The sequence below is a fragment of the Lolium perenne genome, chromosome 4 (assembly GCF_019359855.2).
Source record: "Lolium perenne isolate Kyuss_39 chromosome 4, Kyuss_2.0, whole genome shotgun sequence".
Lineage (NCBI taxonomy): Eukaryota > Viridiplantae > Streptophyta > Magnoliopsida > Poales > Poaceae > Lolium > Lolium perenne.
The window spans coordinates 250,278,828-250,300,476 of NC_067247.2; the positions used below are offsets into that span (position 1 = coordinate 250,278,828).

The 21,649-nt window shown below is 45.8% G+C and overlaps 2 protein-coding genes across 3 annotated transcripts; one reads left to right on the forward strand and one right to left on the reverse strand.

Moving 5' to 3' along the window:
• The first annotated feature begins 12,905 nt into the window (after nt 1-12,905).
• On the forward strand, nt 12,906-15,582 carry LOC127332307 (co-chaperone protein p23-1). Its single transcript, XM_051358579.2, has 6 exons — nt 12,906-13,092; nt 13,947-14,130; nt 14,212-14,371; nt 14,471-14,502; nt 14,581-14,680; nt 15,290-15,582. Exons 1-6 carry the CDS (start codon nt 13,088-13,090, stop codon nt 15,364-15,366), a joined length of 558 nt encoding a protein of 185 aa, XP_051214539.1. The 5' UTR covers nt 12,906-13,087; the 3' UTR covers nt 15,367-15,582.
• A 1,197-nt stretch (nt 15,583-16,779) lies between these two features.
• LOC127332306 (F-actin-capping protein subunit beta) lies at nt 16,780-20,774 on the reverse strand. Of its 2 annotated transcripts, XM_051358578.2 has the most exons (8): nt 20,534-20,769; nt 20,025-20,095; nt 19,156-19,269; nt 18,908-18,990; nt 18,763-18,824; nt 18,535-18,654; nt 17,285-17,380; nt 16,780-17,189 (listed from the first exon to the last, which is right to left on the reverse strand). In XM_051358578.2, exons 1-8 carry the CDS (start codon nt 20,660-20,662, stop codon nt 17,106-17,108), a joined length of 759 nt encoding a protein of 252 aa, XP_051214538.1. In that variant the 5' UTR covers nt 20,663-20,769; the 3' UTR covers nt 16,780-17,105. The 2 variants fall into 2 exon arrangements, with proteins under 2 accessions (XP_051214538.1, XP_051214537.1); XM_051358577.2 differs by having other exon boundaries at nt 16,780-17,380; nt 20,534-20,774.
• Between the last annotated feature and the right edge of the window lie 875 nt (nt 20,775-21,649).

A 21,649-nucleotide genomic window follows, 5' to 3' on the forward strand; every position in this document is an offset into this window, starting at 1 on the left:
AGGTAAAACCCTTACGTCCTGCCTGTCTGTTCTTTGATTATGATGACAATGGATTACAATGGGGTGCCGAATAATTCGGCTAAGATCTAGTCGAGATTGCTATTGCTAGGGTTACCTAGCTCTAAGCTTTTCCGGGCTAAGATTGCTAAGATTCTTCGTAGTCCCTCGGCAGCCCCTCTCCTGGCCTTTATATAGGAGGCCAGGTCTCAAGAGGTCTAACCGAATACGACTAGATTTACAGTAATTTAGATCCAATCTTTCCTTGTTTGTTCGCTTCCTTGTCTTGCCCGTCAAGGAATCTTCTGGTGCGCCGACCTAGTGGCCCATCTCGCCTTCAGGTATCTTCATGGGCCTCCAATTTGTCAATACCAGATAGGGCAATACTGGTTACCCGAAGGGTAATGCCCACGTCAGTAGCCCCCGAGTGTCTAGCCGAAGATAATTCGGGTAGAGACTAATGCATGTTTTCTCCTGACATTCTTCTCCTTCATTGTTCTTGTTCATCTTGATTATGCTTCATCTTCTTTTTATCGGGTGCGCGTCAGCGCTCCCGATGGGAGTAGCCCCCGAGTCTAGGTATGGATGCTTGCAATCCGTGCGTAGACTCAAGTTGTACTACTCGAATACTTTCCTCTGTCGAGTTTTTCGCAAGTCTTCATAGGTCATCCGATACATTTTCTTCACGCAAAGGATAATGAGTAACGTGCCCAACTTTTGTTGGTTAACTGCCGATGGAAAAACAACGTTACTCTACACAGAATCAAGTCCCCGGGCATGATCCTGGAGTGCAAAAAAAAACTTTTAACGGGTGTGCATCACATCCTCCCGATGGGAGTAATTAACGAGTCTGGGTACAGACTCAAACTTTTTTCCTTCGACTGCTTATTCTGTCGAATCTTCTTTTTATCGGGTGCGCGTCAGCGCTCCCGATGGGAGTAGCCCCCGAGTCCAGGTTCGGATGCCTGCAATCCGTGCGTGGACTCAAATCCTTCATCCAATGACTTTTTATGTTTCCTTCGAATGCTTCCAATTTATGACGTCATTGCTGACGTGTAACTACTGCGGACTGATTTGACGGGTCTCATCATGACAGGCTAGCCCTAGCTCTGTTCAATCAGTGTTTTAGGGCTTGACCACTATACGCGTAACGATCGAGGTGGCTCCTCGATTTTCGCGCAATCGTTGGCGTAGTGGGCCGTCAGTTCCTCCCCTTCCTCAAGCGCCACGTGCTTACTTAACTCTTAACTTCTCCTTAAAATCTCCAAAGGGCAAAAAATTCCCAATCTTCTCCACGGTTCCCGCAGCATCTCCTCATTCTCCCCCTTCTTCCTTCTTTCGCCATTGCCGCGCCGCCACCACAGCTTTTTCAATCCTCCTCAGATCTTGCGATGGTGAAGAAGAAGAATACTGCCGCCGCCGCTAGCTCCACCAGCGGAGGTGCCGACACCAAGTCCTCCTCTTCTCTTCCGAAGGGGAGCGCTCCGAGCGCCCCTCCCCCAGCTCCGGCGCCGCCAGCGCCGTCGAGCTCAATGGTCAAACCTGGGGACTGGGTAGCTTCAACCGTCACCAAGCGCGACGAGAAGAGGTCCTGAAGCTTAGGATTGATATCCTCCAACGCGGGAGATGTGATCCTTCCAGGTGCGATTTCTCGGCCTGATCCTCCTGCCGGATTTTCTGTGATGTTCTTATCTTTTCTTCACCGAGGCCTTTCGCTCCCCACTCATGGATTCCTCCTCCATCTCTTGTGGACGTACGAAATCCAATTATGGCAACTTACCCCCAACTCAATCCTCCATGTTGCTGTGTTCATCACCCTTTGCGAGGCGTTCTTGGGTATCGAACCTCATTTCGGGCTGTGGAAGAAGATCTTCTATGTGAAGAGATACAGCAGTAGTAATGGGTACTTTGTCACCGGAGGAGTAGGTTTTGTTGCTCGCTCAGAAGCCAATTACTTTAATTTCCCAATGAGAGTCCGTGCAAGGATGGAGGCTGAAATGGTTTTACGTCAAAGATTCCTCGTCACCCGAGTGTCAACTCCCCTGCTATGCCGATGTTTCTGAAGCCAAGCCCAAGGACTCTTGGAAGAACATTCTCTCAGCCGACGAAAGGGCCTCAGCCGAAGAATTGTTTGCTAAATTTCTTCGAATCAAAGAAGCTGACGGCCAAACTATGATTGGTACGGAGGTGGCAGCAGTATTCCTGAAGCGCCGAATCCAGCCAGTCATGGCCAGAGTTCACCCGATGTGGTTGTACTCAGGTCCAAAGGATGAGACCAGGATTAATGCTGCCGATCTATCAGAGAAAGAGTTACTTGATGAAGTCCGTCGCCTTACTTCCTTCAACCAGGAAGATTCGATTCCGCTGATCTCTTCTTATGCTCCCCTTGACGTTGATCATCCACCACCAGGGGTATTCTCCTTTCTTCACATCTCTACTATAGCTTCTTGCTTAGCCGACATAATTACCTTTGTTCTTATTTGTCATTTTTCTTTGCCAGATCCCTATGGCTTCTGAAAATACACGTGATTCACCAGATGATACTTCTGAGGGGAGAGGCTCCTCAATCCCCGTAGATTTTCACACCACCGAGCAAACAGGTCTAGAGGATGAATATAATGGTCCGATGGATCTTGAAGTTGCCCATGCTGATCTTCCCTTCTCAACCGATAACACTTGTATCGCAGATGGATCAGTGCGTAATGTCGACACTGATCGTGATACTTTTGTTGATGCAGCTGCGGAAGGGGCCAGAGCTTCTCCTGCGAAGAGATCAACCGGCGGCTTTGCCGATGAAGATGATCTCTTCGACATGTAAGTAGTTCTTTTTTGTAAGTTATGCTTTGCCTTCTTTACTTTTCACACCCTTTTCATAATCATAGTCGACCACTCTCCTTTGCAGTGACGAGGGCTTTATCGAGCCTCCTCCTAAAAAGGCCAAATCTGATGCTGTTTCGCCGATCGTGGTGGCTTCTGAAGCTTCGGCTCCTAAGGCTGCCCCCATAGCTCAATCATCGACTGCTTCTTCCCTTTCCAAAGGGAAGGATATTTCTCCAACTGCTGCTACCGCGGCTCCTTTTTTCTGTAAGTCCTCTTCTGATCGCAATACAGATTTCTTGGAGCGTGCCTTGTTTAATTGTTTTTCTTTCTCTCTTAAGGACCTGCGAGGCATTATTTCTTCTCTGGAGGTTTTCGCCTCCCGATTCACTTCCCTAGAGGCTGACAAAGTTCGGCTGCAAGAGGAAGTCGAATCTTCTTCCTCGAAACTGGATGGCGCAGTCAAGATAGCTGCCGCGGCTCGCCAAGAGATTGATTCTCTGAAGGAGGAACTGGCCAGACTGAAAGAGAAGTTGAAGGAGGAGGAAGCATCCAGGCTGGTGGCTGAGGCTCGAGCAGCCGAAAAGGATGAAGTCCTTCGTCAATCTTCTTTGGCCTTGCTTGGTAATCTCTAACATACTTCTGTCGAATGACGTTCTTATGGATTTAAACTTTTTGTCAATGACTGAATTTTTTCCTTTCTACTGCAGAGGCAGCAAACATCCCTGTCGATGCCCTGGAGAGAGTTCCAAATAACTCCCCAGCGAACGCTGTATCAACGATTCTCGCTTCTCACCAGCTTACACAAGAGCTTCTTGTGAAGGGGAAGGGTGCTCTGGCGCGGATGCACTCGATGATCTTCCCCAAGATCAAGCAAGAGAAGACCCTGGGACAGCTGATCGATACCTTCGCGGTTGACACCAAGGAGGTCATCGAGGTATTCAAGCGTACATCGCGCACTTTTGGTGCTGTCCTTGCCTTCCAGCTTATGATGGGTTACGGCTTTAAGGGTGACATCGAGGAAATGACTAAGGGTCTTCCAAAAGAGCAAGATGGGCAACCTGTTGATTTGAGCACCTTTAAGGCGTCTGCTCTTACTTGTGCCCGTCAGCTCCTTGAACTAGTTTCATCAAGGAAGTCGTCGGCTGGCCCCAGTTTATCGACTCAAACCCAGCTCCCTTGATTCTTGTAACAAACTTGTGCCTTGAGCTGATGCGAAACATTGCTCTGCCGCAAAACTCATGCTTGTAATAAACTCCGTGCTAGCAGTGTTGTTAGCACACTTTTGTTATGATATCACTTTCTTGCACTTCTCCCGATGGGAGTTATTTTGGATGTTCGGCTGTACCATATCCATCACCTCTTTATAATCAGTATTTTCTGCAGGTCTTCCCAGTACCCTCGTTCGCAGATGACTCGTCGGGTGCTCTTCCTGAAAGCGATCGGATCCAGCGCATGAAAGACCGGATCACGCAGATGGAAAAGGATTTACGCAGCACTTATGCCTTAGCTGCCATCATCAATAAAAAGAGCGAGATTGCAGCCGACGTGGAGCGGTACATTCTTGGCGAGCTGCATAAGGCTACCGAAAGTTTAAACTGTAAGTTTCCTGATCCCTTTGCCTTTTTGCTAGCAACGTCTTGTCCGAGTCTTTACTAATTCTTTTGGCAGTCATAGCGTTGAACCATGCGGAAGAGAACAAGCGGATACACGAGCGAGTGCATGCTTTGACTCAGCTTTCCTCATCCGAAGAGATTTTCTGGCGGGAACACTCGAAGGCCTCGGCTGTCGTCAAATTTCAGGATCGAGTGCAACAGGTCCACCAGTTCTTTGACAAGTGCTACAGGGCTATGAGGGTAGTTTGGAAAACAATGTTTCCTCTGAATGCAGTTCCCCCTACCCTTTTGACTTTGATGTCTGAATTTGGAAGCGCCAAGAAGGTTCGGGAGCTAGTAAGATCTCAAGTCTTTGCAGGGGCCAAGTGCACGCTTGCCCTTGTGCTTGCTTGTTATCCTTCAGCTTGCTTGTTGTCTATCGCCAATGCAACTGGTGATTTCGAGGAGCTGTACCCGAAGGTTTTAGCACCTGCCCATATAATTGTCGACAGGCTTGAGGAGATGTCGAAGGTACCTGAGGAAAAGGAAATTCCGCAAGGGTGATGTAAAGGCGTAAAATTACTTTTGTAAATTATATTGGCTAGTCCATCTGAGTGTTCGGATTTTTGAGCCGAAACTTTTTATCTGGTTGATACATGAATATGTACTTTTACCATGCCGTTGGCAAATATTCAAAGGAGCGAAGCTTAATTGCCCGTTGGATGTATGTGTACTAGTTGGTTAGCAAATCATTATGAGTGATCAGCTCGTGTTGCAGGTTTTGCTAAACCTGTTGTATGCGCAACTTTGCTTTCAACCGTTTGTAAATTTCAACAGTCATTCCCGAATTTTTCGGGTGTAATGATTCTGCCGATGAGCCCGTTGCTCTCTGATATTTTCATAAGTTAAATATCGAGCGTGGGTTGTGTGTAAGTTTTCCAAACTCTTGCTTTGTACGGCACTCGTAGAGGCATCTGAAGCAGAGGGGAGGATTAATGTCCTTTATTCTTCTTTGCAGTGCTCGTAGAGGCTTTTGCCCTGGGCGCTATCTTCCGCCGCGCGTTAAGTTATACCGTTACTTGGCGGCAGCACGGTCACAGATGCTTTAGATGACTGCAATACTTTAACAAGAATCGAAATTTAAGTGTTTATTGGAAAGGTAAATACGAAACTAGAGGGCGAAAAACAAGAGGCCCTGTGTAAAGTAAAGGAAAAATTTAAAAACTAAGGAAGTGTTTTATCAAGGAAGGGGTTCTTCTCTTCTTCAGAGGCATCTTCCGATTTCTTTGCCATGCCGATGGTTGCTGCAGCGCTATTGATTTCGTCAGGTGCTTGGGCAGTGATTGTTAGCGTCTTGCCGCCTCCTATCTCTTCTGCTTTGGCCACTGCCGAAACTTTTTCCGCCAATGCTTTTGCTGCTGGTGCTTCAGGAGTTGGCTTCTTCTTGATCTCCCTGTCGAGTTTCTCCTCCTTGATTTCTTGTATTGTCAATTTTGGCGGGGGGTCGACAGCCCCTTGTCGTGGCCCAAACTTTGCAGCAATCCTTTGGAAGCCACGATCACAATTGTCCGAGCGCGAGAAGCTTCCGTAGACTGTGATGTTTGTCCCGTTGTTCCCTGGCATCTTCAGCTTGAGGTATGCATAGTGCGGTACAGCCATGAACTTGGCGTAAGCTGGTCTCCCGAGTATGGTGTGGTACTGCGATTCCCAATTCACGACTTCAAACTCGGTCTTCTCCTTCCTGAAGTTGTCGGGTTTGCCGAAAACGACGTTCAGGTATGCTTTGCCAAGAGAGTACGCTGGTGAAGTAGGGAGTATCCCATGGAAGCGAGTATCTGAGTCTTCCAACATTCTCATGGTGATCCCCATACTTTGAATTGTGTCAAGGAATATCAAGTTGAGTCCACTTCCTCCATCCATGAAGACTTTGCTCATCTTAAACCCTCCTATCTGTGCTTCGACCACTAGGGCGGCGTACCCTGGCTTTGGTATAGTCATCGGGTGGTCCATTCGACTGAACGTGATTTCCTGAGACGACCATTCGACATATTCAGGAATGTTTGCCATGACGCTTTCCGCCAGGTTGATTTCTCGTGTGAGCTTCTTCATCTCTCTCCTTGAAACACCTGTCCTGTGGATCATATTCATTTGCTCACGTGGCGGTGGAAACGCCTCGTTGGGTTGATGAGGTTGAGCTTGCTGGACTTGATGCTGTGACGGAGGTGGCGGTGGTGGTGGCGGTAGCTGTTTCTGGCCTGCCTGCTGGATGAGTTCATGCATATCGAGGAACTGCCGACAATCCCTGAGCAGGTGGCTAGACTTTAGTTTTCCATCCTTAGAATCGGTATAAGAATGCAGGTAGCAAGGGGCGTTGATCTGTTCAGCGTAAGGCAATTTGGGGGTTCTCTGAGGTCGTGGTTTATAATTGCCACGATTCCCAGAGTCGTTCCGATTACCGTCCTGCCGATCGTCTCGCCTGTTGTCGTACCGATCATCCTGTCGATCAGAGTAACCTGCAGCCACCAAGTTATTGTCATCGTAACTGCGGTTCTTCCTTCTCTTGTTCCGATCCCTTCGGCCACCCGAGTCATTTTTCGGCTGGTCATCCTCTTCATCGTCACTGCGCTGTCGTGGCTTTCGGACGTTGTCTTCGCCATCGGCCCAGCTGTTGGCGATTTCCATTAACTTGGTTATGGTTTTCGGCTTCTTGCGCCCAAGTTCTTCTATATAGCTTTCACGTCGGATGCCATCACTGAAAGCGTCGATTGCTCTGTCGACGGATACATCTTCCGCAGCATTCAGGAGTTTGGTAAACCTCCCGATATATGCGCGCATCGACTCTTTCTCGCTTTTCTTTGACGGTCGTAACTCCTCGATCCCGATGGGCCTTTTGTAAGTTGCTTGAAAGTTAGCGACAAAAGCTTCTACTAGGTCATCCCATGACTTGATGGAACCCTTCGGCAGTCCTCTGAGCCAGGCTCGTGCCGAGTCCTTTAGGTAAAGCTGCAGGCATTGCATTGCTGCTATCTGATTCCCTTTTTGCAGAATTACTATCTGCAGATAGTCCTCTATCCAGGACCTCGGTTCCTGCTGCCCATCATATTTGGCAGCGTCAGTAGGTGTAGGTTTGAACTTCTTGGGTGGCATCGCCTCCCGAATTTTGTAGCTCAAACAATCGGCTCCTCTAAGCTCGCCATCGTTCTCCTGGGTCTCGTCCGAAGAATCACTGTCAAGTTCTTCTCTCATGGCGCGTCGTCGTCTTGCTTTGTCGATCCTGCTCTGTGTGATTTCGTCCCGAGCGTCTTTTGCGCGATGTTTTGACCCATTGGCCTGCAGGGTCTTTTCTTTCGGTGGAACTAGATTATGTCCTAGTATCGCAAGACTCTCCAAAGCGCCACGGTGGGCCTGAGCCATGGATCCTTCGGGACGCTGGTTAATGAGGTATGCTGCAAGATTGGCTGTTGCTCCTGCGACGGTTTTTGGCCGTGGCATGCCCGCGGTGTCCGTGGTCATAAAAGACTTAGTCAGGTTTGATGTTATCTCCCTTGCGTCATCTTCCGAAAGCCTGGACATCCTCGGTCGATGTTTGCCTCCTCCGTGGGTACTTCGGGAGGCACTCCCCTGCGAGGCCCTTCGTCGCTCGCTGGACCGGTCTGCCGCAGATAGGCGTTTCTCGAGGGTGGCTTGCTCCTTAGACAGGCGCTCCCGATTTTTCTCCAATATGGAGCGGTAAGCGTTGAGTGTGCCAACCGTGGTTCCCGCCGAAAGCGGTGTGTTGTTGAGCACTGCTGCCTTGGCTGCTGCCCATTCTTCTTCTGTAATGGTGTGGTCGCTATTGTCATTGCTGGCGCTATCCCCAAAACTAGCCCGCCTGCTGGAACGGGGGGTGCGTTCTCCGTCTCCCCTATTAGCGACGTAGACTTGGAGGGGCACCACTCTTCGGGTGTCTCCTTGGGCGACGCTATCGATGCTGTCCTCTCCCGACGTATAGTAGGCGTTGCAGATGAATGGCGTGTCGCTTGACCCTAGTCCATGCCTGGTGTCGTAGTTCACGCAGTAGTACGAGGTCATCTCCGAGGGCACGGGGTCATCAGATCCAACCGACATGGAGGATGCCGAACGAGGAGTCGATGGCGCGGATGGACTCGACGGGTTTGTCAGGCCAGCCGAAAGGTCGGGTGTCGATGACGCGCTTGGGCTTGTCGATCTGGAGATAGGAGATTCCAGCAGCCGAAGGATTCCTTCTGAGTTGACGTTGTAGTGGACGCTCCCGAACGCCATCTCCATGTTGCCTTGCAGACCGGAGAAGGTGGAGCGAGATGATTCGCTGTGCGGGGTGAATTCGTGGGAGCCAAAACGGATCGGGCTTCCCAGATGAGGCGATGATGGTGCTGATGAAACTGCTGATGACATGACGGGTTCAGCCGATGTCCGATCTTGTGCCGACAGGGGTTCCCACAGACGGCGCCAATTGTCGAGGGTACTCCTCGCCAATGCCCTCCGATAGGGGCTTAGGGTTGATGGAATCCTGTAGGCTGACACGAGACATCGGTTCACAGACAAGCGGGGGGAGCGATTTACCCAGGTTCGGGGCCCTCGATGAGGTAAAACCCTTACGTCCTGCCTGTCTGTTCTTTGATTATGATGACAATGGATTACAATGGGGTGCCGAATAATTCGGCTAAGATCTAGTCGAGATTGCTATTGCTAGGGTTACCTAGCTCTAAGCTTTTCCGGGCTAAGATTGCTAAGATTCTTCGTAGTCCCTCAGCAGCCCCTCTCCTGGCCTTTATATAGGAGGTCAGGTCTCAAGAGGTCTAACCGAATACGACTAGATTTACAGTAATTTAGATCCAATCTTTCCTTGTTTGTTCGCTTCCTTGTCTTGCCCGTCAAGGAATCTTCTGGTGCGCCGACCTAGTGGCCCATCTCGCCTTCAGGTATCTTCATGGGCCTCCAATTTGTCAATACCAGATAGGGCAATACTGGTTACCCGAAGGGTAATGCCCACGTCAATGGGTCCTCTTCTCCTTCAACACGGACTCTAAAAAGTGGCTGAAATAGTTCTTGCGAAATTAAGGTGACGTAGAACCATATTATGCTATGGACAAATTTATGAAGTATAATCTTGTATGTTTCATCCAAAACTTCATTCATCATTATTGTGGCTTTAAAGTTCTGGAATCTCCACTTGTGGCCTCCTCTTCAATCTTCACATGCTTGCTGCCATCTCTATGCTCGATCATGCTCCAATGCTTGTCCCTCTCATCCATGCTAGGTCCATCATTACTAAGAGTAACAAACACATCTGATTTAGGCAGCATCATATTATCATGTATGTGAGTAATATTTTCAAGAAACAAAAGTACATGATAGTTAAGTTGTTTGGCACGAGCTCGAGTGGTAGGTCCTTATATTTGTGTGACTGTAGGTACAACGGTTGTATCAATAGATGGGATATCCTTATCAAGGGCCCTCACTTAAGATGTGCCATGTGTTTCTAATACGAGTGATGTGTTTCATGTTGTTGTTATGTACCGAGTAATGTAACTAGTAACTTAGATGTGTTTCCTATTGTCATCATATGTTTTGTGCTACTGTGTTGTAGCGAATACTGGAGTTGTTTCCTGTTTATGATATTGTATCCAGTAATGAAGAATTGATTTTACTTATCTCTTTGAGTGGGAGCCATTTTTTGTTTTTCTCTTATTTTCTACACTACATCAGTAGCTATAGAGATTTGAATTGTCAATTTATATTTTAAAACTAATATCACCTCCGCTTAAAAATATAGTACGTTTGAAAAGCAATTTAGCTCTTTATAACATACTACATTTCGGAATGGGGGTACTAAGTGAGAGCGTGGGTTCCTAAATAATTAGTCGAGCTCCACCTCATCAACACTATGGGCTATTTGATAGACCGAAGCTCATAGAGCAGCATTTATTGAGGTGTCTATGAAACAAACCATATTCTCACTTACACTATAAAACAAAATCACGTCCTCACTCACACTACAAACTAAATCATATTCTAACTCATATATTCCATATACTACATGGAACACTTGCTCGACTTCCTCTACTCCTCACACCACCACACTCGTCTATCTCCACTTTTAACTCTAGATAGTAGGGCTCCAAGTTTCACTTTGAACCCTAGACCGAGACATTCAATGTCTCACCCTAGAACCTAGATAGCAGCAGTGCAACACTCCCTTCCCATCCGTGTGTCTAAGTTGTAGACTTGTAGGTTGATGTTGACCTCACGTGGCCCCACTTGATATGTTAAAGTCATGTTGGGGTTCTCCTCTGCTTTCCCAACTTGCATGTATATTCTTTATCCATTATGCAGGTCATGTTTCGCATTTCTTTTTTCTTTATTAATTGTGCTTATCTCTCCTTCAGATCACGAGCGAGGAAGACGACTGGCCGATTCACGGCGCGAAAGATGGCGGGCGACACCGCCGTGTGGAGGATGGCGTGCATCGCATGCCACACGTAAGGTGATGTGTAGATCCATGGTGAGGTCGGCATTGTCCTGCCGATCCACCACCGTAGACCAACTGACCAAGAGAGGTGCTCAAGGATTTCAAGCATTTAGGACTTGTTCGGCACAGGTGGTTTAGCAGTTTTCTTTAAGTATTTGTCCAAGTGTTTTTGGTGAACTTGCAACGAAAATGCACATGAATCGTATTTGCTGCTTGTGGTCGCTGGTCACCGATGGTCACCACTTCCCAGTAGACATGTGCAAAGACAAGGTCGCCGTAACAGCGTTAATGGCCTCAACGACGGGCATTCCCGACCGGCCGGGACGGTGGCTAGAGTAGTTCCACCTCTGCCGAAAGAAGACGAACGGCGGAGAGATCTTGGCGTCGGCCTTGGAACGGACAGAGCGTCCTGCTGCAGCGGGATGGGAGGAAGGAGGTAGAGGAGATATCGACTTCCTGGCTGCAAGATGGTGGAATTGTCGGCGTTGTCGGAAGGGTCGGTCGGTGCCGCCGGGAGGTGGGAGCGCTCGCCACACGTGTCACGGAGAAACGCGAGGAGGGGCGGACGTTTCTGTTCCACCCCATTCCCAGCTTCACCCGACGTGTATCAAGGGGTTCACTTGGGTTGAGCCCGCTCAAAACCGACTGACAAAACAACCTAGTCTTGGTTTCTGAAGAATTCAAAATGGATCGGGATAACACACAATGAGCCTAGTTTTTTTAACACGGGAGGGGTCAACGGCCCCGGTGGAGCATTCAATTCATAGCACGTGGCAGGTACATTTTACAGGAAGGACCTTTTTTGTCTATTGCCCTAGAAAACCTATAATTTGAAGATAAGGCCTTCTTTTTTTACATAAAACACCCCAGAAGGACAAAGATGAAAGCAATCGAGGACATGGGCACCGCCGCCCCAAACGCCAGCGAGATCAAGGCTTTTCCGCCGAGCTCCAAGAGCAGCTTGCTCGAGAACTCTCGTCTGACGCTAAGATCCAGTCGTTGGCTACTTCCATAAGGCTGGGGCGAACCACTTGGCCTTGTGGAGAAGTCGAGCTCCAACGGCTGGTCGAGAGGGCCTCTGACATGGAAGTTGATTTTGGGCCACCTTCTTGGCCAAAGATCATGGCGACATCGGCGGTCACCATGTGTTGCGCTCGAGGAAGAGGATACGCTCTTGGACGCCGCTCCTTCGATCCTCCAACATCACCAGGGAATTCCTCTCCATCTCCACCTCCACGGTGGCTTGAAGGAGAAGAGACCGCCGCGATGCCATCCGCATCAAGGAAGCAGCCGGCAAGCTTTATTGAAGAGGACGTAGGGGCGTCGCCGACACCCATCTCCGGCTCCATCCATCGAAGCTCCATGAGTAGCAACACCACCGCTAGCAGCCCCAGGAAGCAGCTCAAACTTCCCACCGACCAGATCCTCATTGGCATCTCGCCAGACTCCACTTGGAAACAAACAAACCCCAGACTCGATCTAGCCGTAGACCTAACAATATGTACTCTGGCGCCTCTGCTTGACCATCTTCGGCCAGCTATTCCGACGGAGAAGGCCTTGGATCGGCCCGGTGAGCGGCGGGGGGCTCTCAAGTTACTGTAGCGACTCGGGAGCAAGGAGATGGAAATGAGCCGCTCTTGTAGATGCATTAATTCTTATATTACAATGAGCCTGGTCAATCCACCTCTGCTAAACCAGGCCTTAAGAGGGAACCTAAATAGGGGCACACTCTAGCTGAGAAGTATATTTTTTAAATAATTAATTTGTTAGTGGTAGAGTAAGACAGGAATTCAAGGGCAGGAGACCAAAAATAGTTGACGCTGATATATTCGTCGAAAAAAGAAAGAGGAAAACCCATGTTCATCGAAAAAAAAAAGAGGTAAACCATCATCATCACGAGGCAAACAGAAGAAGCGAGCGGCCTGCGAACCGGAAGGAGATGGAATGATCTAGAGCCTCTGGGAAGCAGCCAGGCCACCGTATATTTACGGTCTCAGCCCCCACCCATTGCCTTCCATTCCACTCCACCGCATATTATACGCGCCGCAAACATTCTTCCTCCCTCGGGTCCTCCTCTTCTTCCCCAGCTACTCCCCGGTCCTCACAGTCGACTCTAAACCCTAGCGCCCGGATCCCCACGCAGGAGGAGGAGAGGCAGGCCTCGCATCCGAAATTCCCGAAGAGCACCATGAGGTGATTCCCCGCTACCGTCCACGATCCTTCTTAGCGCGCTGTTTAGTTCTTGATTCATGTGCGGCGCCGTGGTTTATTTTCAACTTATCTGTTCTTGATTCATGTGCGGAGCGGTGGCGCCGCGGGATGGTCTGGTCGGGCTAGGATTCGTTACCAGGGTGCTGTATTTGGTTTGGTCATAGGATTCTCCAAGTTCATCTCTGTTCTAGTTAATTGGATCCTGGGTCTGGGAATTGGGACTGTGGCCGTTTTGGGGTGGTGGTTGGCTTGGCCGCGCGCGTGTAATTACCTCCTGATTAGGAGAATTATGCGAGTTCTGGCGGTTTTAATGATTCTAGGTTTGTTCACCTGCTCACCCTGTTAGGCCTTATTTGATGCTAGAGTTTTAGTTGGATTAGTGGGGATAATCCCAGCAAACTCCAAATCCCCACTTATTCTAAATGCATGTTTGGTGCTATATTATTGAGCGAGTTTAATCCCCACCTATCCCCAATTTTTCCCAAATCTTAGTGTATTTTTCTCAATTTCCAATACTCTACCCCTACCTAGTGGATTGGGGATGGGGTTTTGTGGGGATTAGGTGATGATAGGGGTTCACCCAATACTCTAGAGTATTATCTCCACTAATCCCCACAAACACTCTAGTACCAAACAAGGCCTTAGGGATTTAATGTAATTGATTGATTTTAGGTGCTTAGTTTAATTGTACTAGTTGGAGAGATACTTGTTATGTGGGAAATCTGTTAACTGTCCCCCAAGTTAAGCATATGATGTAGTTTCCCCATCGATTGTCGTAATTTTATTCCTACTAAATTGTGATGAGCAAAAAAAAATGGGAATTGTTCCGATCGCAGCCGCCACCCGAGCACCAAGTGGGCGCAGAGGTCCGACAAGGTGTACTTGACCATCGAGCTCCCCGACGCCAAGGATGTGAAGCTCAACCTGAAGCCTGACGGCCATTTCAACTTCTCAGCCAAGGGCTCTGACGGCATGCAGTATGAGCTTGACCTTGAGCTCTTCAGTGCTGTCAATGCCGAGGTTCGTAATTAATTGCTGGCAAATGTCATCCTTCTTGCCAAGCTTTCATAGATGCTGATGTTGTTTGTATTTGCCTTGCAGGAGAGCAAGGCGGCGGTCGCCCCGAGGACTATATGCTACCTTGTCAAGAAAGCCGAGAGCAACTGGTGGCCCAGGCTGCTTAAGAAGGAAGGCAAGCCACCTGTGTTCCTCAAGGTTGACTGGGATAAGTGGCAAGATGAGGACGATGAAGATGCTGAGCGTAAGCCCTCTAGTTCAAACATGTGTTGGTTTGGGTACTATGCTGCTACTTACCATATGTAGTTCAGCGTGAACTGACCTCAGATTACCTGGTTTGCAGTTGGTGATGACTTTGGTGGCATGGACTTCTCGGTATGGGCCTGATTCAATCTTCCTTTGGTAATCAAGTAAAATGGTAGGAAGGTGTCTCATCTCTCTCTGTGTTTGCAGAAGCTGAACATGGGAGGTGTTGACCGTGATGATTTTGAGGATGAAGATGAGGATGAGGATGAGGATGATGATGATAATGTGGTTGACAGTGCTAACAAAGGTAGACTATGCTCTTTGTTTTCTTCTCTTAAGATTTATTTCAGGAGTGTCGTCTTTTCCAGGCTTCATAATTCAGGGCTGATATTTGACTAGTGATTTGCTGAATAGATACCTCTCTTAATTAACTTCGACTGTTTAGCCCTTTAGCTGAACCCTCGAAATTTATAGAGGTCCAATGTGAAAGTAGCTGGTACAGTCCTAACATTTATTTTTGTCCGATATCCCCATACTGCTGTCATAATCTTCCTTTTGCACACGCGCATGGATGTCTTCACAGTTGATTTTGATGTATTGTTGTGTAGTCAAGTCATGGTCTTAGGTGTTAAAAGTGTGGAAATTTCCGACCAGTGCTGTTCAATGTCGTACTCTCATGTTCCGTTGTTTGTGTGCAAGAACGTTTCAAACTAAGACTGGCTGACCATCACTTTCAAAAAGAAAAACAGAAGACTTCTGTCTCTTTTGCCCTGGTCTATTTTTCTATCCCAACATGAAGTTCTGTAAATGAAACAAAGACTTTCGGTTTCTAACACGTGAATTCTGAACACAATTCTTGGATATTCAACTCTTCAAGTCATTATGCTGAACTAATTGCATGCTACTGAAATTGCAGAGGATGAAGACCCTGAAGCAGAAGGGAGCAAGGGAGAGGAAGCCCCAGCAGCCGCTGTGGGTGAAGCAAAGCCATGAGAAACATGGAGGCGGTCGCTATCCATGCCTTCTTTGTAATGATCATCATATCTTTGTTTAGACCCTACGTAGAATTTCTGGTGTAAACTCTTGAGAATGGATCACTGCTCCTGGAGTAAGGAAGTAGGTGTCATGTTGGTAGTTTTTGGCTGAAACTCAGGGGCTAATGTCAGTATTTGACAGTGTTATCTTATAATCGCTAGCTATTCTGGATTCTGCTATTGTGGTCGGTGGATGCATCTTGTTTAGAAAGCAAAATCTGTTATCTGTTTGTCCTGAACATTATGTTACTTTCTGTTGTGCTGTATGACAAACTGGGATTACTCTGGGGCGGAGGGAGTAGTATATACAACTCCTGTGATCCTAGGCTTTGTTATACCATGAAAGGTGAGGTATTGTTGCTTCATATTCTCTGATCAAGATTAATAAGGTTTTGGACGAATTTCTGTTAGAATCATGACCGTTAAGACATTGAACGATAGATAAATATGTAGTATGGCATTGTTAAGACAACATTCTGAATTTTTTGAATCTTTGATCTCTCCAACCGTTATCTGGGTTTGATTGATGATCAATCTCTTTTCACTGTTGATTTCATTCTGAAAGTATCTCTAAAAACAGACCATGACATGCTTCGGCTACTTTTTTTGTTTTACGTCAATGACATTTTCTATTGAAAAGCATGTTTGCATCAAATCTCTGCCAAGTGGCTGTTCTTCGGTGGCTATTGGGTCAGCTCTTCTTTTTTTTAACGAGTGGGTCAGCTCTCTTGTACTTAATCAGGCATGCACTGCTGTTATAGAAGTTTGGGGCCCTTTTTAAAAGCTAGCATGATGAATACGATCCCTTTTCAGCATTGTCCAAGGGAAGCAAATGAAGTAACAGATCAGTTAATTAAGTATCTTATGATTCGAAAGAAATGGGCTGGTGACTCTCTGAGTTTTATCTTACCTTTTGTAACAAAGGATGTAACTATACTGTCTATTCCCTGTTAAAAAAACTACACTATCTATTCAATAAAGCGCCATTAGGTTTTCCCTTAAATAGGCTGTGGCCAAGGAAAGGCAAACAAACACTGGCTACAACATTGAAGGAGATCATCCAAGAGTAAGTAGATCATCCAAGAATGGCATTACAGAGTTTAACCAATGCAAAAGTGGCTGCCAAAGCTGGGATTTATACCTATGAAAGATGCACAACTTCTGAATATCCATCCGCAGAAGAGGGAGCTCTATGTTTACAGATGAAACCACCCATCTTACCATATGTTCCGGAGAGCACAAACAAATATTTCAACGCCATGGTTTAGCCCTCTGGATGAGCTCGCTATAGGTCCAGTTTATGCACACGAAGTGTCAGCACCTATGTGCAAAACGAACATTCAAGAACAAGATTTGCTGTTGGTGCGAAGTATGAACTTGAACTACCAAAATACAGCTTAACTTTAGGCAATATGCTTCAACAAAGTGTAAGCTCTTACACATATAAGAGTACTCTCAGCACATAACAAAGCTGACAGGTACTTCCTACAGTTATGCTTGGTGCTGACATCTCTGCCTAACCTCTTGTCAACAACTGCCACCAAACTTCCCCAGTTCCTCCCGGATCAAAGGACAACAATACTCTGCTATGGTAAATACACATGTGAAAAGCGAAAGAGAAACAGGCTATGGCACTATGGAGACAATCGTCACACCGCGGCATATTCCTCTGTTAAACTGGCATCTCTATGTATCTGCTCAGCTGTCAGGTATTCTCATGTTAAGTACTTCTGGTGGTGGCCGAAGTGTGCAAACCATTTCCCTGGTCTTCCCAAAGTAGACCTGTAATCACAGCCATGTGTCGTTCGAGGATAAATGCATTTACAAGTTGAAGCAGATGTCCGAGATCTTTCAAGAAATTTACGTGATGCTAATACCTGGTCCAGCGAATTTCTCAGCTTGCCCTCCATTTCTTCTATCATTTTCCCCATATTAACCAGATGCCCCTCTGCCACAGCAAGAGTCATGCTCATCTGAAAAGAGGAACGTATAGACAAGGTAAGCTTTCTTGTATTTCCTGCAGCTTAGAAAGCATTTCTGATCAAGGAAAAGCTGCACAGCTAATTCACAGGCTATCACGCATCAGGTACAGAAATATGTAACCTTATTCTATCTAGTACATTTATAACATTTTTTACTGACTCCCTATCTTATTCTATTCGATTTACACATGTAATTAACTTTGAGGTTAGCAAAAGAATAAGTCTATTAGTTTGAAGAACTCCATTTTTTCAACTGAAAAAAATATAGGATATCTTAGAACAGTGCCAATCAAATGTTTTTAGGTTTGACCATGAGTGCAAAAAGGTATCTCAATTGGCTGTATTTTTTCTAGAACACGCACCGAAACGCATATCATTCTGTATTAGAAGAGGAATCCCGACAACGCATAAAGTACAGCCTACCAACGGTTGTACGCCAAAACAAAATGGAAGCCAAAAGACTACCCTAGCCTAACCATTTCTGCAAAGAAGAGAGAGAGATATTAATCCCCCTCTTACTGAGGGGATTTATCCATAAGGAGGCTCACGTGTAAAGACAAACTGCAGTATGCAACTTATGATGCCATTTGGTTTGTGTTCAGAAGTATTTACTCATGGTTGCATTTTGTATCACATAAACTGCATATCAAGGGAACAATTGTTGTCTTAACCAATCAAAATGGGCCCTACATTTTGCAACAGAATGACTATTTTGATAGAACCAGTAGTGTGGTGTAATGTGGTGCCAGTCATACCAGAGGAAGAGACGCATAGCACTATTTGGAGAGGTGCCTTAGGGCCCAAGTTTAGCTTAGAGATATTACTTTGTTTCCTTTCAGATCTGGTTTGATTATTTTTGCTTATATATCAAGCTGGTGGTTATGACTCCCTACACATAAAGGGACTTGGTCGGATCAACTATAGGTCATCATGTCAGCTATTTTTGGTCACCCTTAGAGCGATTGTAATGTTGACACACGATCGATCTACTAGAAGTGTAGACTTGATAGCGATGAAGGAAACTGTTTTGATAACACACAAGAATAGTCATCACAAGTCGTGATGCAAGTTAGGCTTATCTCTCATAGCTCCTTGATTAGAATGACATTTAACATGACAAGGGAAGAAGGGGTTGGGGGGATAACCTGCCGCCGAATTGAACCAGACAAGTTGAAAGTTCCAGATTTCTTGTTATCTGTTGTCAATGATAACATGACAGTGCTGTTCAAGCAGTAATGAGCTATTCCTTCCTGTTCAGGTGCAACCTATTTGCATTACAAGAAAATTTTCATTTTTCAAGTGACTAAGTGAAATAAAAATAACAGCAATGAGGAGCAATTGACAACTTCATGAAAAGTTTTATCTTGAGCTACCTGGATAACATGAATAGCGTCCCATGAACCTATCTGCATATGACCTCTTTTTCCTTGTCCATCTGCAACCACAAAACGAGATACATGCAAATAAAATAGGCTATCTGGGTAACTAAATAAGATGATATCAAGCATTCCTACAGACCTTTCTTTATCAAGAAACATGCGATGAAACTCTCGTCTTCATCCTCCCAAATGTACACAGAGGAGATTCCACCTTCATAGTACCTAATTGTCAACAAAAGGTCGTATTACATGCTCCACAATCACCTAATAAATATTGGCGCATGTATACCAAGTTTGATATTCTACTAGAAGTGTTAACATTCTGTCATGATGCATGTGGTTAGCATTGGTGCATAACAAGGGAAATAAATAAGATATGAATCTTACTGATCACGGTAGACAGAGAAAACCTCATTTGCCTCAACTTCAAGATTCCTCATCTCTTCTGAGGGAACTGTCCCATCTTCTAAAGGAGGCTCATATATGTTTGACCAAGGTGATCTGCAGGGCAACTCACAATCAACAAATGAAAACCAAAATTGGCTAAAAAACAGGATCACATCTATTAATTCATCTGCGGTTGTTTGCACTCGTTTCCTCGGTGCATTTACTTATTTTTTGTTGGGTATGTTAGTCAAGGTTAACCATGGGCTTGATAATTTACAGTCATGGCCAGTGAATCTGAACAAAGCTTCTTTCGAATATATTATTAATCCCACTGTAAGGAGGAGTATATTGGACTGTGAAATAAAAGACGACACATGCAATAATGTACACTACAAGAAATAGGAGCAACCTAATCCTAGGTCCTTCCAATGCACCATTTGGCCTTCTCATTTGTTACCGTTTGAGTCATTATTCTATGTTCTTATACAACTCATCCCTACTAATAGTATTTTCTTGCCCTCTCGTGCAGCTAAATCATCAGAATATCAGCGCTTCATTTGTCATCTATGCAACATAACTTTCTTCATCCATGGCCATTTGGATTCAGCAGCACAGTGCAGCCTTCTTCACTATCTCCTACCGTTCCAATCCCAATTCAACTGCACCTTTCTCGATTCCCAACATACGTTGTATGTTGTGTCTACTTTCCCTTTCCAAAGAGCAACTTCACTAGTTTACCAGCCTTTAACATAGCATGGTCTAGAAATTCCCGCAGCAACACGTGGTGCGTCACCTAGTTCACAGAATGGTTTTGCCCCACAATGAATATGTCCATAGAGCACATTGTAAAATGAAAATCAGGGACTGACCGGTACGAATCAGCATCACGGTTGTACTCGCAAAGAATGTATTCCTTGTTATTCTCCTTATCCAGGCAAACCTGCAATGTTTACACCATCCACAGGAAAATGTGTGGAAGCAGGAACAAATGAGAAACTAGAAATGAAACGAAATCAATTGGTTCAGTTTTTACAATATTTAGAAAAACACTGTCCATAACAGCCTTTAACAAGGTTGGTTAGACTTATTCAAGGAACCAATTCAGCTGGGCAAGTTCTATTCGATTCAAGCACCTAAACCTAGAATGCAATAGTCCTTCTATTCGTTTGATTCAATGACGCAAGGGGCCACGACATGAACCTGAAGGAGGTGGATTTTCTGTCCTAAATTCATCATTCGACACAAAAATAATCAAGGGCAGCACGCCCACTGGAGCATTCGTGCCCACGAGCAATTCCAGACAAGTGATTCCAGCGCAGTTTAACAATCCCTATCCGAATCAACAAGCTAGATGTTGGTGGAGACGGCGGTTGGGTACCTGGAGCGGGAGGTCGACCTGGGAGAGGAGGTCGACGGAGTGGTCAGGGAGGAGGGAGAGCAGCGCGTTGAGCGCCGTCTCGGTGCTCCCCGGCGGCATCCGCCGCATCAGATCCATCGCCGCCTCCATGTTATCCCCCTCGCCCTCTTCCTGGATCTCCCCCTCTCTCTGCTTCCTCCTCTTGGTTTCTTGTTCTTGTCGTAATTCAGTTTCTTGTCTTCTTTTTCTTTTCTGTCTGTTTGTCTGTCTGCTCCTTTTTATTTTCCTATTTATTCCTGGCTCTGCTTGTTCTGTTCGTTTTATGTGTGCGTGACTGTGCAGTGTTCGCTGCTGATCCCAAAGCCGCAATCATCCCCACCCATTAGATATGGTGTGTGTGATGTCCTCTTTTTCGTATCAACAAATCCTGGTATTCTGGATTACCACTAATATGAATTATTGCTGACATATCTATAATGCTGTATTTCATTTCTATTATCACATCATCGATGATAATATAATCCACATTAGTAGTTACAATATCCTTATATTTTTTTTATATGGAATGGATGTTATTCAAAATTTACTAATTAATACTATGAAAGTATCAAAATATTACATTATCATGTAGATTGTATAGATAATTGGAGATAATCCGGTATGAATGACCCTAAAAACTCTTTCACACTCTCTCCATTCTGAATTAATTGAAGTTTTAGAACTGCTCTAAATCAAACTACTGTAAATTTGACCTAAGTTTATAGAAAAAATATCAACATCTGAAACATCAATTTAACTTCACATTTGTCATAAAAAATATTCGTACTATGGATTCGATATTTTAGATATTAACACATTTTCTATTTGGACTCACTAGTCACTACCACAATGCAAACACCATAGATGTGTAAAACAGGTTGCGGTTCCGGATGATCACGAAAACCTTACAGTTCCACCCAATCAATCAAAATAATCCGATGTTTGGGATTTAATTTCCTATCTACTCGATGTAGTGAACCCACAAGCGAATCACTCTAGCTTTGGTTGCTTTACAACCAAACCTACGAATAAGAGAAGATCCTGTCATTTCAGAATGCCTTACTGTTGGTGGAGAACTTCATTCAGTGTACTACCAGC